A 17,941-nucleotide genomic window follows, 5' to 3' on the forward strand; every position below is an offset into this window, starting at 1 on the left:
TAAGGCCCTCCCAGGGCCAGATGCTGTTCTGACTCAAGTGGCAGTGACTTCCAACTTCACCACTTGGTTGGTGAAGATGACCAGATACAAGAATGTCTGGGGTGTCTCTAAAGGCTCGAGATACTCTTTGCTTGCTGCAGCTTGATCTGGGAATGATGAGCAGATCTAAAACATTGGCATAAGGCTTTGTGGCATTGGCATGCTTTGCAAACAGACGTCTTGGCAGAAGATGAGACACAACTCTTCTTGTAATAAAAACCAGTATTACAAAAAGTGAAAACTTTGCCTACCACACTAGACATCAGGTTTTTTTTTCCTCTTTGTTGGTGCTGCTGGAGTGCAGCAGGTTTATAAGCTTCAGCTAAACCATGCACCTCCATAAAGCCCCAGCTCTTGCTTGGCTTGACTGCGGTTCCAGCCTCCAGGTAAGGCTATGTCATTTCTTTGGAGATAATATCTTTATTGATATATAAATGAATAGTAGTGTAAAGGAGACAGTGCATCATAACTATTTGTGTTCCTTGCAATGTACTGTATATCAGTGCACTGTGCAGTACAGAACCATAACTCAAGGTGGCAGGATGATCTGGGACTTGATTTTCTCTTTTTTTATTTCTTTTAAAAAAACAAAACCAAACCCAACAAAACCCCTCACACTTTTCTTTTTGAGGAGAAGCACAAACATGTTTGAAGAGTAGTAGACAGAAATGCTCAAAGAAAGCAGAGTGCACAGGTCTTTGTGAAGGCTCTTAAACTAGGATTTCCCCATCTGCAAAGCTATTTTAAAGCTTCTCTAGCAAACAGTGGTCTAATTTGCAAATGAATGAAAGCACAGCTAGTGTGGGAAGCTGTAGTGTTGTTCTACCTGCACTCTCACATGTTCTGAAGTTGTACACACAGGCACCATAACCTCAAAATAAGAATACATGAACAAGGCAGCTAAAGACATGCGTGTACAGTTGACTTTTTTGTCAGTTCTCCCCTATGCAGCTAGCACAGGGCTTGATGCCTCACATGAATATCTGCCCTGCAATTCTATCTTGCTATTGTTCCTAGTTTATGTAGGGCTGTAAGCCAGTCTCTGAGACTCTAGCTTATGCATACAGCTGCCTGCTGCTGCAGTTTTTGTTGCAGTTCTGTTAACCCGTTCCATTGCTCTCCTCCCTGGAGCTGAGTTCTCACTGACGAACAGGATGATGCTTATCAGGATCACTCCTGACATCAAAATCTGAATACAGTGTTTTCCAGCATCTTCATGAGCAGTTCATGAGCTGCTAGGGCTGGAAGCCTCTAAGGGCTGTGCAGCACTTCTGATTGCCTCTAGCTTGCCATTGGCAAATCTGTCTCCACTGAGAACCCACATAAGTAAATCTCATCATTCTGCACTTCCCAACTCATTTTTTTATGCCATCCCCACCTCCCCCATTGCCAAATCCTGGACTGCACTGTTCAGTGTGCCACTGAATGGCAAGGTGTACCAGGAGGAAGGAACTATTGTAGAAAAAAACCTATTTCTTAAGCATCGTTTTTCCTCTTTCAGGTGATCGTTGAGCAAAAACACAAGGACCCCAAAGTTGATGTAGCTGCTCCCAAGCCTCATCTAAAGCTGGTAGGTGACCCAGTGCTGCATCTGATGATAGCAAAAAAAGGTAATTCTGGAGTGACAGTACAGCTTCAAGGAACACAGAGGTAATGCCTTAGCTACTGGTTTGTGTTTGGGAGGGGGATATATTAACTTCTGAGCAGATCCTCCTGCCAAAACTGGGGCCTAGGAAAATGGGAGTTGACATCTTCATAGGAGAAAGATGATCAGTCTCCTTACTTCTTCCACTGCTTCTTTCATTTGGAACATTTTGTGGTCCTGAAAGAACTTCTGAAGTTCTCAATTTCAAATTTCAGAGCCACCAAAGTATTCTGCTATGCCCAGTGCTGGAGGGTGTCTCACGTGCAGGGCCCAGTGCCCTCTTGAGTGACAGGCACTTGTAAAACAATGCCATTGCTGATGGATTTTTCTGTCACCACTGGTCTCCTTGCTCTGTGCACTGGCTCTTTGTGGTGCTGTGCTTTGCCTGCAGGTGTTGGAGAGGCAGCTGAAAGAGTGTGTGCCATGTGAGACCAGCTGGCATGAACGGTGCATGGTAGAAATAAAACAACCACAGAAGCTTCAGTCAGCAGCAGCACAGGAAAAAGGGAGCAGGACCAAAGGTACCTGCTCCAAAATAGTGGCTGGCCTTTGAAATGAAAGCCCATTTATTTTTTCAACAACATTTATAATACAAAGGGGGTGGCAATGCAAATTTGGTGTTAGAGGTGGTTTGGCATAAGAATAGTTATTTCTAGAAAATCTGTCTGTGGCTTATTAAGACTCAAAAGATGGTTCAGCTTACCCATTTTTTTATGGATGTTCAAAATTGTCCACTAAGTGAGAGGGCAGAATTTTGACCATCACCTAACACTAAAAGTTTATGTAACTGTCATGAAAAAGTCTGGCCTAATCTCAAATTCTGATTTATGGGTATCAAATTTGTAATTTTCTTGTCCCAGCCCAATATCTCATTTAGTCTGTGTGTATGGGGGGTTTTGTTCTCCCTCTCCCCTGCAGAAATGCTTTTGACACCAAGTACAGCCTTGAACTCTCCAAGTGACAGTTTTTTAACTCTCCAAGATGCCAGTACTGAGTTTAAAGTTGTCAGCACTAAACCACAGCAGCCGGGACCAGGAGTTCAGGTAAGGCTTTAAGTGAAAGGACTGTGGAGAGGTATTAGATCTGCAAACACACACATAGCCTGGAAGGTCAGGTACAAATCCTAGTGTAGGAAATCTTGTGTCAAAAGTGAACAAATGTGGTACTGTTGGGTTCATTGAAGTTCTTTTCTCTACAGAAGCACATATATTCAGACAGTTCTGTTTGTGGCATGACTGCAGTCTATAGGTACAGCGTATAGGATCCCTTCTCTCTGACCAGTGCTAGGACCTGAGGAACTGGCCTGAAGTTGTGTCAGTGGAGGTTTAGGTTAGATAACAGGAAAATGTTTTTCACCCAGAGGGTGGTTGGTCACTGGAACAGGCTCCCCAGAGAAGTGGTCACAGCACCAGGCCTGACAGAGTTCAAGAAGTGTTTGGACAAGATTGTAATTCTTGGGATGGTCCTGTGCTGGTCTAAGAGTTGGACTTTTCTTGTGGGTACCTTTCAGCTCAGGATAGTCTATGATTCTATAGAACCAAGGTCTGCTCTGGTCTCTTAAAACTAGATCGTGCAGAAGTTTCAATATGCATGGGAATCTGGCCAATCTTACAGTGAGGCATTTAATGCTAGGGGTATTGATGTATTTTGGTTTCACATGGTATGTGAGCTCATGGAAGGAAAACATAATTACTTATTTTTAAGAAGCAACTTGATTGGTGAATTCCCACTCTTCTGTCTGTGGAGTTATTTTGGGAGCACCACTCCTTAATAAACCGAAATGTCTTTGGGTTCTTTTACTCCTGGCTCGATCATGAAAAGCTTGACTTACTTGGTTCTGGGATTCAGACTGAGCATATTCAGAAATTCTGTGGAACAGAATTTAAGCCCTAAAACATCATGTCTAGCACAGATGCTCTGGCATACAAACAGGAATCTGTTTTCTGTAAATATTTCTGTCTGAAATGCAGTTGCTTAACTGAGGAAAGCGGATATGAATTAATAAAAGCAGAAAATCTCAGCTATATTTGCCCCCATCTGTGCTACTTGAAGGAATGTTCAGCATTTGAGAACCCTGTAGTTGATGTATTACTGCTAAACTAGAAGGACTTTCATATGGAGACTAATATAATCAAATTTGTTTTCTGCTTTTCTAGAGAAGGTAGAAACTGCTGTTGAGATACAGCACTGGGTTTGAGTTGGGTTAGCGAGTTGGATTGGTCATAGCCTCTTGAACTGTTCTCCAATGTTGCTGTGTGTCAGCTGGAGCCAAGAATATGGTTCCAATGTACTCCATGGGTTGCTTAGGGAAGATTTTGCAAAGTTGGTTCCTGAACAGATGAAACTTTTGTATTAGTACCCACATTGAACTTGGGAGAGAGAGAGCAGATGAATTGGAGATTTCATGAACTTGGCTGGAGCTTCCTGGTTGTGGAGTGCACAACTTTATATTAACTTTATATTTATATTCCAAGAAGTAATATTCCAAGAAAGTTCCTAAATGTACTCCATTGATTTCTTTCTTTGCTTCACTTTTGAGTCAGCCTGAACATTTCTGGTCAGTCCTGGGTATCCTGGTTTTGTTTAGCAGCAGTACTTCTGCTGAAGTGGGCTTAGTGTCTTGCTTGCAGCTTATGAACATCCTGTCCTCTGGTCTACAGGAAACCACTCCCAAGCTGCCTGACAGCACCTGCCTTTCCTCCAGCAGGTCATCTCTAGTATCCTACAACAGCACAGGTCAGTGTACTTCCAGCTGCATGTCCAAACCAGGTGATAAAGTACAGGTTTGGCTCACTGTACACTTTCTTTTCACTCTGATCACTTGGAGTTACTTTACAAGAAGAGCTCCAACACTAAGTAATGAGTCTGGGGAGGTGCCCTTAGAAAACCATTTCTCTGCAGTTGACTAAAGCCTGTGTAGTTCCTGCAGCTTCAAAACAATGATACCATGTCCCCAAAGGCCTAACTGGAATTTGCAGTAAAAGCTAAATGAATGTTTTGAATATTCAAGTAGAAAGTGCACCACTTGATTTCATTAAACTAAGTGGTGCTAATGAAGCCTCATCACTGCCTACTGACAAGCATAATTACTGTAACCTCTCTTTTTTGTGATCTGAGCAGATGGGGTGGAGGAGGAGAGACGTAAGCCTTGCAACCTTCAGAGGGCAGTGTAGTGCTCTTGCGTGTTTTTTGGGGTGAATACTTAAAAGCTGCCAGTTAGTTTTCTGCACCCTAAAACTCTCTCTTCCTATCCAGGTCTCACTGCAAATTCCCTGTGTCCCCCATGTCCACCCACACTAGGAGATGTCAAACCCAAGAGTTTCCTGAATACTGGCCAACAGCAGCTGCCTCCTTACAGAAGAAGGTCCAAATCTTTAGAGACAGGCCTTCAAAGCAAGGAACTTGTAAGTCCAACATGTTAGCAAGCAGCCCTGGTCTGATAGATCTTGTAATGACTAGAGCTTGCACCTTGATCCTCATGTAAGCACTAAGCATGCTCTGTGGTTTTTATCTTGGGACATATTGTATACTGATCTGAAGTTGGTATATTATTCTCTCATTGGAGACAGCTTAAGAGAGGACTGGATGCTGCAGTGTCCTTGCAGTGCCCTCCCAGTTTGAATGATATGAAACAGTTGTTTCTCATACAAGAAGAAAAAAATACCTCTGTACTACTTGAAAATGTCCATCAAGACTTCCTCAAGCAGACTGTAGTTGACAGTAGGACTGTCCTGCTTTCTCCATCTCCCCTCATTCTTTCTAGATTCTGATATGTTCACAAGTGTCCCTTAAGCTGCAGTAAAGGGAACAAGCAGTTGACAAACTGTAGATAGCACAGCATTGGTGACTTCTAAATATCTCATGTATGCAGTACTGAAGTCATCAGGCTCTGCATGATGGTAGTGAGAGAAATGCTGGGGTTTGTGTGCTTCTGTGCAACTTTCTGAATTATGGCCTTGCCCTGTTCTGCCCTAACAAGGTGTGCTGTGCCCTTGCTTCCTTCTTTCCTTCTGCATCTCTCTCTGCCTGACCTTGGCAAGTCTCTAAACTGACCTGAGGACTCTGAGAACTCTTTGTTCAGCAGTGGGCTGGGGGATGCAGGTGAGTTGAGTTCCCCAGGTCTCTCCTGGTAGACCACCAAACTATAATTGCCATGTGTGTGGGGCCAGTGATTCCTGGGAAAGAGAAGGCAAGACAGTGCTGTGCTGTGGAAAGGGATCTTGTACTCAGGAGGGGCCAGGGTGGCATCTGTTCTGTGGTCTGTTCCAAAGGGTAAAATTCCCCAAAGGCTGGCTCTGGAGATGGTATTAGCTGCTGTGGTGACCAGTGGATCTGCTTCCTTTATGAGGTGTCAGGAACCTGCTTGAAAACTGTAGCAATCACTAAACCCCCTGTAGTAGTTTCTCCACTAGCATAATCAGTCAACCAATATTCCCCATCACAGGCAAAACTGGGTTTTGGAGACAAATGCTCCTCAGCCTTTGGGACCCAGTTTTGAGGATAACCTCCCCAAATAGCTGCTTTCTTCAGCTTTCTCCAATGCTTAACTTCTGCCTTTCAACAGGACTCTCTCTCTCCTACCAAGTGGCCATCACCAACCATTGCTGAGCTGATTGGAACCAGATATTCAGAGATGGTGCTGAAAGGGCAAGACTTCTTCCAAAGAGGTGGTGATGGTGTCTTTCTAAGAGCAAAGGTATGTTTCCTCTTCTTCTCTTTGTGCTATCCTTGGTTTTTCAAAAGCTGTCTGGTTTCATGACCCTCAGTGCTGAACTGCTGAGGTGCCCTTTGCCTCAACTTATCCTGTTCATAACAGCTGATCCGAGTTTGGCCCTAGGCTGGAAACAGTTTTTAGTACTTGTGCAGTGATGGCTTCTAATCCAGTTTAAACTCTGTAAATTGCTTAGAAAGTAACCCAGCCTTTGCTTTTCACTTCTTGTCTGTGATTTCCATGCTAGGAGAGCTGACTACCGTGACTGTTGGTGAGTTCTGAAATCCTAAAGTAAATAGTTGGGATTTGGTACTGCTAAAGAGTGAAACTGAGGCTCCCACACCCGAGTTGACCTAACTCAAACCACCTTGCTGAGTGGACACAAAGGTCGGGGAGATGAGCAGCACAGAGAATGACCTGCAGCACAAGACTGTTGGCTGTTCATATTTCTTGACTACTGCCTTACTCACTGAGTCTCCTTTAGAAGGGGTGTTGCAGCCAGCCCCTTCAGAACAGATGTCCTGAGTGCAAGCCCTTTGCAACACAGATGTGAGGAAGTCTGTGCTACTGGGCTTATGGGTCAGCTTCTTGCCCTCATTTACTTAGCAGTGCAGACAGAGTCAAAGGGTTCTACTAGCAAAGCTATGCTACTTCCACAGTCTGTCTGATGCTCCTGAGACTGAATTCTTGTTTTTATCTCACCTTACCGACCTTGCTTTAACTTGCCTGTTCTATGCCTATTCAAAAATGGCTCTTATCCCCTTTGTATTCTTGCTGCTGAAGTTTTTTTAGCTTTCTCAAGCTCTACTTCTCAAGATAATATCACTTCTGACTGCCAGCTGTGTATGAATGTGCTCTTTCTTATAAAGTTCAAGCGACTCATCAGCTTCCTTATGACTCATTTTTTGCTTCAGGATTGAATTCAAATTTGCCCTGATTTAATCTCTTTGGGATTGCTGCAGTCTACCTCAAAGAATGTCTCTCTTCTTCCCTCTCTCTTAACTAGCTACTGTTACACTCTTACACAATACAGCTATTGTTTGCTCCAGAGCCTTTTTTTAAACTCCTGTTGTCTGGCAGCTGCCCCAAACCTCTGCATCATAAAAACACTGGCCTACAAGTAAGAATTTTTTTTTTGCCTTTTTAGCTTTTAATTCCTGTGTCTTTGCTATTCTTTATTCGACCTCTGTTATTGTATATGGATCTAAAGCCTTTAGAAGGTTGGTTTATATGCTTGCTCTTTGACAGGCAGTGGATACTGTTGGTACAAGGATATTTCCCTTTTGCATTCAAAATAACTTTCCTTTCCACAGATCTGTTTCAGCTGCCATAAGCAGATGTTTCTTAAGTGGCCTTACAACTGTTACCTCTGCAGCAGGTGAGCTGGTACAAAAGGGGTGAATGAGGAGGGAGAAAAGAATGAAAGAATAGTGCTGAAAATACCCAGTATTCAAAGACTTGTAGTACTGGATAGGAACAGGTTGCTGAGCCCTTCAGTTTTGCCTTACTGCATAAGCCAGGCTGAAGTGTCTACAGCTGCAGAGAATGTGGAAAAATTTGTCTCTGAAGTCGTATCTCAGTTTTAATTCTTAGTATTAAGCTAGCAATAACCAAATTTACTGTGCCAGTATTAAATTCAATTTCTCTGAGATCACTCTGAATTTTGCTCTGAAGATTGGATTTAACTTCAGACAAGGGCTTGAACAGGTTCTGGGAGAGGGTCTTCACCAGAATCTTCTGTTGAGGACTGAAAAGGAGAACTCCGGGCCTTGTGACTGGGGAAGGAGTTGGACCAACTTGTATCCACTTAGTTGTCAGAAAGTTTCTGTTCATGGAAGAGGGAGAGAGATACTTCAGGCTCATTAAGGCTCACTTAAATCTATTTGAAGCAGTGGTGAAGCACTGAATTGATTACAAGCAGCAAGTAAACAACCACTGGAAATTGAGCAACTGTCTGGTGGTAGAGCTGGGTGAATTTTAATGAGGATTTGCAGAGAAAGCCTTGAAGCTATGGATGCTGACACATTTCAGATGAATTAAACAACCATAAATAGGAGAGCTGGCAAACTGAATGGGGGAGTTCTAAGCTTGCTTACTTTGCCATCAAGCAATTCTACCACAATCACAAATTCTGACTTACTTGGGAAAGTCACCTTTAGCTGCCATATTAGTATCTGCTGAGCTTTACTCAAATGATAATGCTGGGAACTTTTTCTTTCAGTGTTGTCTGCTGTGACTGCTGCATCAAGGCAAGTCTAGTCTGTGCAACAGCATATGGTTTTTTACATTTTTTGTTTTCCCAATGCCTCACCTAGTCATAGGAAGCTTTCCTTCATCCCACTGATACCTCAAATCTACACTCTACCTTGTTTCTAAGAAAACAGAAGAGGGAATATTATGAGGTACAAAAGCAGCAAGGGTGCTGCAGACATCTCTTGTCATACTCAGCTGAAACAACTCTGGTTCCTCTTTCATCCTGTGTAAAGTGGTTGGGATTACACTGTGATCTATTTATACAAGGGTCAGAAAGTTCACTGCATTAATGTCTACCTTTTAAGTGCACTAATAAATCAATTGCATGCCATGCAAATTCTCCTGCTAAGCAGGAGGATGGGTTTCCCTGGGAACTCAGGTGACTTGTGTTTTGATTCTAGATGTCGATGCCCTTCAGAACGTGTGTACATCTTCCACTTCACTTCCTAAAACTTTTGAGACTCTCCAGAGAGGACGACCCAGCTACTGAAGAGCAGAAGAGCTCAGAGTTGCTACATGAAATAGAGCACGGGCAGTATTTTGGGTAAGCTGGGACAGGGATGTTCTGGTTTTACCTTGAAAGATGTTACCAGTTACTTATGCAAATCTACAAACATGCAGACAGCAGTATGTAGTAGTAGGTTGGTCAGCTGAATGTTCTGCTGAATGACTGATTTAGTCCCTGGTCTAACTGGTGTATAGTTCTCTGGAAGTATTGTGGATTTTAGATGACCAAAAGGGAGGATGTGAAGGTGCTCTGAAGTAGATTTTCCTTTCTAACTATTAGGTTTCTGATGTGGATTTAGAAGTGTCCACATTAGCCCAGACATGGAAAGTCCTTTGCAATAGCTTCAACTGTATAAGAATTTCCAGACTGCATTACATTCTATCCCCCACAGCTGGAGGTCTGTCACTACAACCCAGGCGTAGCCCCTTTATACCTACAAATCAAATATGCTAATTGTCTTAAGCATAACTGACTGAAGAGTAATGTCACAAATGGTTTCTCATTTTCCCTCCACACATATAGAGACACCCTTTCCTTTTTGTCCCCAGAAAATGAACTATTCCAAAGAGAGCTTTTGATAGTTCTGAGTGGAAAAGACAGACCATGTGTGTATAAGTGCAATATCTAAGACTGAAAACATACATTAACTCTTCTCTATGTTCTCTTCTTCCCAAAACAGTTAAGTGTTCTACTGGAGGAACTGGTGTCTTTTTTCTTCTTTCTTCTCTGAAACAGTTCTTTAATGTAGCCAGAATAAAGTCACAGCAGTTTCTGGTTCAAAGGCTTGTACCTCAGTTGCCAAAAAGCAGGGGTAGTGTTCACTACTGAAGTTAACTGCGTGGGGCAGGCAGTGGTTTGGTCTGTCTTATAATGCAGGTGCTGTAGAAGAGGTCTGAGAGGCTGCACTGCTGACATACTTCAGGATGGCAAAAAAAAATCCTGCTGCATGAGGATGCAGCCATAACCTTGAATCAGACGTAGATAGTCATTAGCCTTTTGACATACTGATGATAGAGAGAAAATGTCAGTAAATTAAAGTGTTCTGGTGCTTAGTAGCCTTCCTAAGTGGTGCTGAGGGCTCTTTTGAACTCATGCAGTTACCTAAATCACTTAGCAGCCTGGGGGGAAGGGTGGAAGAGCACCATGCCCTCTAACAGAAACCTGGGTCAGCTTTCCTGCTTTTGTTTTTCCCTCTCCCTCTCCAGTGTACCCGTTATTTTGGAGCCACATTGCCTAGCACGGCCTCTGTGCTGTTACACAGGGGCCATGGCAGACTGGCTGACTGCAGACATCTGTACCCACTGTGAGCAGTACCTGATGAATGTGGCTTCCTGTCAGCAGCAAAGCATCCCTCCCAGAAGAACTTCCTGGGCTTGATCCAAACTGCAATAACTATACCATACATTTCTCCTGTCACTTGTTCTGTACCTGAAATAAATGAAACAGCTTTATGCACCTATTGACATAAAGGCCTGATTAGAAGACCTCCCTGCTAGTCAGTCTAAGCAGGAAGCACAGTTAGTATTTCTGTATTGTGAAGTATTCTAAAGCTTTGTGGGTTTTGGAACTGTTTTGATTCTTTTTATGTTTCTTTGAGGAAAATAAACGTTGAAGCACTATCACGTCTCTAGCATTTTCTTCTTTGCACCTGCAGTTGCCATTGTTCCGTGGCACTGTTTGCATTCATTGCTGAGCAGGCTTCACCCTGTGTAATGAGTACAGGGAAACTTTTAACCTAAATCCCCATTCCTGAGAGGGTTGGAAAGTGGAACTCTCAGTTATGTGATCACATCACCATGCATTTTGCAAGTGCTCCTTCCTTATAACTCACTAAACAGCACTTAAAGCTCACTGTTTTGATGCATGTAACACCACAGTGATGGCTGCCAGGCTTTAGGAGGCAGATTTGATTTAGGAAGCTTGATTGGGTTTTTGTCTGTGCACTATCATCCTTTGGCACCAGAGCTTCCTGGTGTGTGTTGCTACTATATCTCAATGCCATCATCACCTGAGGAGCAGATGGTTTTTCTTGAAAGATTCTTCTCTTTGTATTGGCTTTAAGCTTTACCCTAAGGTGAACTGGACTGTTGCAATGTATATGAAAAATAAAGAATGTTCTAGTAGATTTTTGTGTGTGTTAAAACCAGAAATGAGATATTTGATAGTATGTGTATTTCTCCCCAGGAATTGCCTGTATGGAAGGGATGTAGGGCCTAAATGGAGTTTGCTTTGATTAGTTTCGTAGTGTTGAAGGATACAATGGACTTGTAGATGGAATGAGTCATGCTAAAGAAAATAATGTCTAGGGAGGGCCAGTTCTTCTAGACAGAGTAAAAGGGAAGAAAGACATGTTTAAGCTGAGCCTGACTAAGGTCTGCATCCAAACTGCCAGGAGGGTCAATACCTCCAGCTGACTTGCGCTGGCCTGACTCTGCTTCCTCCAAACTGCCTGTCTGCAAGCTGATGCCACTTGCAGGTTTGGGCAAGCTCTGCAAGTAAATGAATGTGGGGAAGCTGGAGCTTGTGCTTCCTTTTGGAGCAAGTTCAAGTGCTCCTCTTCCTTCAGTCAATTAGGAGGGATGCAGCCTGCCTGCCCAGGTCCTCTCCTGTATGTGCTAATCGCCGGTGCTGCTGCGAGGCACATCCATATCAGGCAGGTGGGCTCCTTGCAGGCTTCAGGGAATGGCAGCCAAGCCACAGGTGTGCTTGCTGGCAAGATGGGCACAGTGTGGGCCCAGGGGCATGAGTTGCTCTTGGACACTTGCTGAGTGGGGTAGTTTAGGTAAAGCTAGAAATGAGCTGAGATCAGCCTGTTTTGATTAATGTGTAAGCCCAAAATGCTGCTCGGAGCCTGAGTGCAGCAGCGTGGAGAGCAGTCTGTATGGCACTGAGGTAGATTTCACTTTATCTGGAGAGCAAACGTAGTTCTATGTTCTGTCTCTTGCACATCTGCTGTGGTGTGACATGGGCTTGTTTTATTGCGTTTCCCTTTTCCTACCTTGCGACCATAACAGGGGTGAGGAAATGCCCTCACTTGCAGAACAGACAGGCAAAAAGATACGGGTGGGTAGATGCTAAGGGATAACCTGACCTTCTCTGCTTCTCCCTGATCTAGCAATCTCATGGGACAACCTATGTTCCCATCATTCCTCTCAACTACATCAGTTGCATTAACCGCTGGGCAGGCTAGCAAAACCTCTGTCCCCTGTACAGGGGTGACATCTTCAACCCTGATGAGCAGCCATTGTTCCTGATCATGGCAAGTCATGAAAGCTGGCAGGGGCAGACTTACTAGATAAGTACACCTGTTTAAATACAGCCAAAAGAGTCTAGTCACCTCCTTTCCCTGGCTGAGGAGAGCCTTTAGGAGGAAGGAGAGAAAAGGCCTTATCTGGGAGCCACAGAATGCAGAGTGGAGCAGGTACAGGCACAAGACAGGCAGCCTGAAGCAAGGGTGCAGAGAGGGAGGCTCCTGTGTGGAACAGATCTGGGACAAAGTCTTGAAGGCACCGAGAGCAGCACTTTCCAGGGATGTGGAAGTGATTGTGCAAAATGTGTTCTTTCCAGACCCCCTAAAAGGTGGTGGTTTGGAAGAAAGCCTTCCCTCTGCAAGCACACGGCAGGATTGGATCTGGTTTTTTAGCTCATTCCTCTCTCATATGGACCAGAGTCTTCACGGCTTGATGTTAACCCTCTAAGCGAGCTTGCTCCAATTTTGTTTCCCCGTGGGGTCAGCCCTGTGCCGGTATCTAAGGTTAGCCCTGTGCCAGTACCTGAGGTCGGCCCTGTGCCGGTATTTGAGGTCAGCTCTGTGCCACTGTCTGGGGTCAGCCCTGTGCCAGTATCTGAGGTCGGCCCTGTGCCAGTGTCTGAGGTCGGCCCTGTGCCGGTGTCCCCGAACCCAGCGAGGGGCGGGCGGGGCCGGGCCAAGCCCGTCCCGCCAGGGGGCAGCCGCGGGCCGCGCTGCCCGGGGCAGGGGGCCGCAAAATCAGGGACATCTCAAAAATAGGAAATATTTTTTACCGCCCGCTTTTTTTTTTTTTTTTTTTTTTTTTGGTCGGTCCCGCGGCGCTCCCCCAAGCCCTTTTCCTGGAAATGCCCCAGTGGGCATTTCCCACTGGCAGAGAGGGCCTGGGTAATGGGCAGTGGGGAGGTGAGAGTGAGGGGAAGGTGGGGGCGTGTGGGCCAAGGACATCTGGGACAGAGGCACAGGAACACAAAAAGGAGGTTTTAGCTGGAGGGGAGAGGCAGCACAGGCGTGACTGCAGTAATGTCATGTGGCTGTCAGAGTAGTTTGGTGTTTGCTGCTTGAAGCCACCTGGGAAAACACACTCCAGTAGAATCATAGAATGGCTTGGGTTGGAAAGGACCTTAAAGATCATCTATCTCCAACCCCCCTGCAGTGGGCAGGGACACCTTCCACTAGAGCAAGCAGCTCAAAGCCCCATCCAGCCTAGCCTTGAACACTTCCAGAAAGAGGTACAAACCCACTTGAATAATGTCACCCAGGGCACCACTGTCAGCACCTTCTTATTCAGATGAAAGGTGGATTTTGAGTGGGGTTTCACCCTACATCCGATTCAGTTTGGCATAATTATTTTTGCTTCTTTTGTTATAAAGGATAAACATAAAGACTTCATATTTTACATATGAAATAAAACCATAGATGTAGTTTTGGGCAGGATCGGATTTAAAAGCAGGATTAGATTTAAAAACTATGTAGGCAAATTGGGGAAATGGTCTGGAAGAAACAGGCGGCAGCTGAATAAGGAAAATACGGAAGGTCGCACACTTGAGCAACAATATGAACTCCCAGAGTACAGAGGAGGGAGTGATGGGTTAAGTAGCAATTCTTCAGAAAAAGGATCAAAAGCTGAATGCAAGTCAGCTATGTCATGGTGTTGAGGTGATGGAAAATAAGTTGAGGGTAGATGTGGCGTAATTGGATCCAGCCCAGTAGAGAGCAGGGAGAGCAAGCGGAAGTGGAGAAACCATTACCTACCAGGGAAGTCTGAAAGAACTGAAATTCTCTAACTCAAAGGAGGAGAGAACTGAAGTCTTTAGGCACATAAAAGGACATAATCATTGCTCCTTGTCTGTGATGGAGGAGAGGAAAGAAAAAAAGAAGGCTTAAGTCACAGCAGGAAAGGCTCAATTTAGATGTTAGGAAAAACTTTCTAATGACAGGGATAATAAAGAATAGACTGCCTGGGGAGTGGAGAGCTTTAAGATCAAGTTAAGCAACATCTGTCAGGGATGTCCGAGGTTTAGGTGATCCTGCTTCGGTTAGTGAGATGGACTGGTCTGACCTTTCAAGGTTCCTTTCAGCCCTAATTTTTCAGTGGTTCTGTGGGTCGACATTAATCTTCTTGATGGTATTTAAACAGTCAGCAGCTTCTCTTAAGTAACTGCTAGCAAGTCTCTTCTCTTGCCTGCGGTTTAAAATTAACTTAATTTCCATGCATCACTTTCGCCCTCCAGCTCCCAAGTCCTGCACGGCCAGGCAGCAGCTGAATTCCTGGACTGCTTGTCAGTACCTTCCTTGTGGCTCTGTAGCTATGCATAAAAAAAAAAAAAAAAAAAGGGATACAGACGCTGTATACCGGTGACTGTGCCACCAGTGTGAGGGTGCCCTCCTTTTCTGCACTTACATGTAGGAGATATGGTCCTCCTTCTTGAGACAGCGGGATCTCATATGTGGTTATTTCATTTTGTGCGCTCCAGGGACCTGCCTCTTCATGTTGCCTGCAGCCTTCTGATTCTATAAGGTTTGAGTATCCAAGCCCAGACACTGCCCAGCGTGCACAGCACTTCTGTGTAACAATTTGTACAATAACAGGTAATACTTGTCCACAAGTGATCTCTCTTCAAATGGGGCAGACTTCAGAAATAAGAAGGCTGAAGTTGGCCCTGCAGGCCCTTGAAGCCACTAATGGAGGTGAATTTTCATATGCCAGCAACAAAGTAAGAGGGAGAGAAAAAGCCAGGCCACAATGAGCAGTATCTGCAATCCTTGTTGAGTGCCACTGGAAAACAAGCAGAGCTGGTGAGTGTGTACTGAAGGCATGGTGTCTGAAAACTTCTTAGTTTTTTACTTAAAACAGAAAAGACAGCATTTCCATAGCTGGGAAAAGCTGAAAAAAGCTGAAAAGAGAGGGAACCCCTGCCTGGAAGTCCTCACCTTTGGAAAATAACTCCCTGCCAGGCACTGAGCTGCACATACATATGGGTTGTGAAGAGTGACCATGAAAATTGGGTGAGTATGGCATCAAGAGGAGCACTGACCCCACATCACAGCTAGAAGATCAGCGATAGAGGAGATAGCCATAAACCAAAACAGGTCATCCAAAGTCAGGAAAACATGAGGCTTCCAAACCTTCATTGCATCCTCCTTAGTTTATTTACTTAAAACAGAAAGGATTACATTTCTATAGCTGGGAAAAATCATCCCCATTGAGAGAGAGAACCACAAGTATCTTACCTGCCCACAGACAAGCAGTCACAATTTCTCTCACTAATCTTCTCCAGTGGTTTTAACCACCCAAGATAATTGTGGGCCCGATACACAGGCCTTCACACTTGCTTTTGTTAACAGAGCAAGCAGGATCTGTGTTATCTCTGCATGACAAGTAGTAAGAACCTTATTTCATACGTGTGAGTAACGTATAAAGAAATGAAGCGGCCACCACAGGAGCAGGTTGAAACACAGGGTCTTTCACTCCCAGCCCTGAGCTCCTTCTTTCAGACCATGCTGCCAGCTCCGAGACGTGGCTGGGCTGTTATTTATATGTGTAATAAAACGCCACCTGAATGCAGCTGGAGTGCTACCTTTGAGCAACACGAGCACGCTGGGGACTTTATTTACGGCTATTTCACTTTGCCTCTCTTGATGCTGGGAATGAGAGTTTCAGGTGTGCTACCCTTTAAAAAAACCCACTGTGAAATATGCATATGTTAAAGTGGGTTGTGCTTTTGTGGAGCCTGTATCCCAAACTGCATAGTAGCTGCTTTGTGCACAAATTGTACAAAGGCACAGTTCCACTCCAGTGAAAATGTATTTATCAGAACTAAGACAGTATGAATCTGATTCATTAAATAAGACCTCATTTTTTTAAGGGAATGTTAGGAGTAATACAAATACAACAAGCTCGTAAGGCCCTTGAAAGGTAAGGGTGAAGCAAGCTTACTCTTTAACTACTGCAACTTGGGAAAGGTGGTTTTGGAAGTGCCATAAAAATTGTAACTTTATTGGGATATTCCGGACACTACTGTACCCCACAGGGTTCAGGGGAATGATGAGATTACCCACCCAAATGTAAGTTTATTTGAACAATGCAATTTATATGAAATCCAGGATTTTTCAAGATAAGAGAAAATCAGGACTTTTTCATTTTTTGCCCGGACAGCTGGGGAATTCAGGACCAGCTACACTTGAGCACTCTGCATTTTGGGCATTGTAAACTCAAAATTTTCCCATCTGAGGGGTGCTGCCAGCTGCAGTGAGCTTGATCTCTGCTTAGCTTTGGAGCTGGAGCCAGACGGCCTGCTAACACAGTATGGCTGCAGGCCTTTTTGGTGTTTTCACTCTGTGGAGTTTTTATGAGACCATATCTGTCAAACGTATGTGTGAAGATAAATCAAACAAGCACAGCCATGGCTATTAAATAAATGTGAAATCTGAGTGGCTTCCACCAGCCCCTCGGTCCCTCCCCCTCGGCTGCCGTGTGTACTGAGTGTTTTATAGGCACAGGACGGTGAAGGATGGCTGGTTATGAGAAAGGGGAAGCAGTGGGGAGGCAGCTCCAAGGGAAGGGAGTGATTTCATTGCAGCGGGAAGCAGAGAGCTACAGGATGGGTTTGGGGCTCATGCTGCTGAAATGTTTAGGTCTGGAAAGAGCCTGTTTTGAATCTCGATGACTTTTGAAGAAGGAGAGACTCAACAAATTCCATCAGGGATGTGGTCTGACTGCTGTGATGGCATCCAAAGTGCAATGAAGATGGGAATTCAGCAGAGGAGACAAGAAGGCACTCCAAGCAGAAGTGTAATGGGGTAATCAATCTCGGACCACGTTTGCACCACAAGGTTGCTGCAACTTGAATACCAAAGCATGAGAAGGACATCAAGGTTCTACATGCCTCACAGCCTGTCTTCTCCTGGAAAATAAAATAATCTTGACCTGATCACCACTCACATTTTCCCACTATTCCCTAAATTGTTCTTCCCCCAGGAGAAGGGTGGTCTTTCCAAGGTCAGGGTTGAGGTTACTGACAGGTCAGGGAGGGCAAGGTCAGGCTTGAAGCTGGCTGGCTGTACCAAAGCTGTCCCACATAGGGAGAGGGCCTTGCAGTTTCCAAAGCCATCAATCTCCTCCCCACTTTCACCAGCTATTCACCTCTCCCAGTTTTAAGTGGAAGAAAATACAGCCAACCTCTTCAAGTCCTTGTGTCACGCCTCTGGGAGCTGCATTCTTGCTCTCGAGTGCTCAGTCACTGAAACAGAATAGCCAATATATCACTCCCAGTGTCTTTATTTGGGGGTTGAAGTTGGATCAATGTATCTGAAGCCTACTGTAACCAGGAAATGATTCTTCTTATTTCTGACAATGGGGCCGCTTCTGCCACCAAGAAAGCATTTGTCACTTCTCCCTGGCTGCACTGGGGTTTGGCTGAATGTGCCTGTTTACCCTGGCACACAGGGAGAGCATCCTCACAGAGGAGATGGGGACTCAACAGGAGTCGAGGCTAACAAATCACGTGGTGGTGAAGTGTATGGTGCTGGTGCTAA

At 44.7% G+C, this 17,941-nt stretch overlaps 1 protein-coding gene across 4 annotated transcripts in view; it reads left to right on the plus strand.

Moving 5' to 3' along the window:
• The window catches only part of LOC113951997 (protein spire homolog 1-like), a 30,184-nt gene that overhangs the window by 6,695 nt on the left and 5,548 nt on the right, over positions 1-17,941 (plus strand). For 2 of the 4 annotated variants that reach the window (XM_027653638.1, XM_027653639.1), the window contains 10 exons: positions 1,541-1,609; positions 2,076-2,205; positions 2,603-2,727; positions 4,345-4,420; positions 4,940-5,088; positions 6,249-6,380; positions 7,709-7,773; positions 8,617-8,644; positions 9,050-9,192; positions 10,362-10,767. In XM_027653638.1, the coding sequence (XP_027509439.1) occupies positions 1,541-1,609; positions 2,076-2,205; positions 2,603-2,727; positions 4,345-4,420; positions 4,940-5,088; positions 6,249-6,380; positions 7,709-7,773; positions 8,617-8,644; positions 9,050-9,192; positions 10,362-10,533 (1,089 nt within the window). In that variant the 3' untranslated portion in view covers positions 10,534-10,767. Of the gene's footprint in view, positions 1-1,540; positions 1,610-2,075; positions 2,206-2,602; positions 2,728-4,344; positions 4,421-4,939; positions 5,089-6,248; positions 6,381-7,708; positions 7,774-8,616; positions 8,645-9,049; positions 9,193-10,361; positions 10,768-14,880; positions 16,604-17,941 lie in introns of those variants that run through there. The other 2 variants (XR_003529345.1, XM_027653640.1) reach the window with 2 other exon arrangements.

The sequence above is a fragment of the Corapipo altera genome, unplaced genomic scaffold (genome assembly GCF_003945725.1).
Source record: "Corapipo altera isolate COAL_440 unplaced genomic scaffold, ASM394572v1 61, whole genome shotgun sequence".
Lineage (NCBI taxonomy): Eukaryota > Metazoa > Chordata > Aves > Passeriformes > Pipridae > Corapipo > Corapipo altera.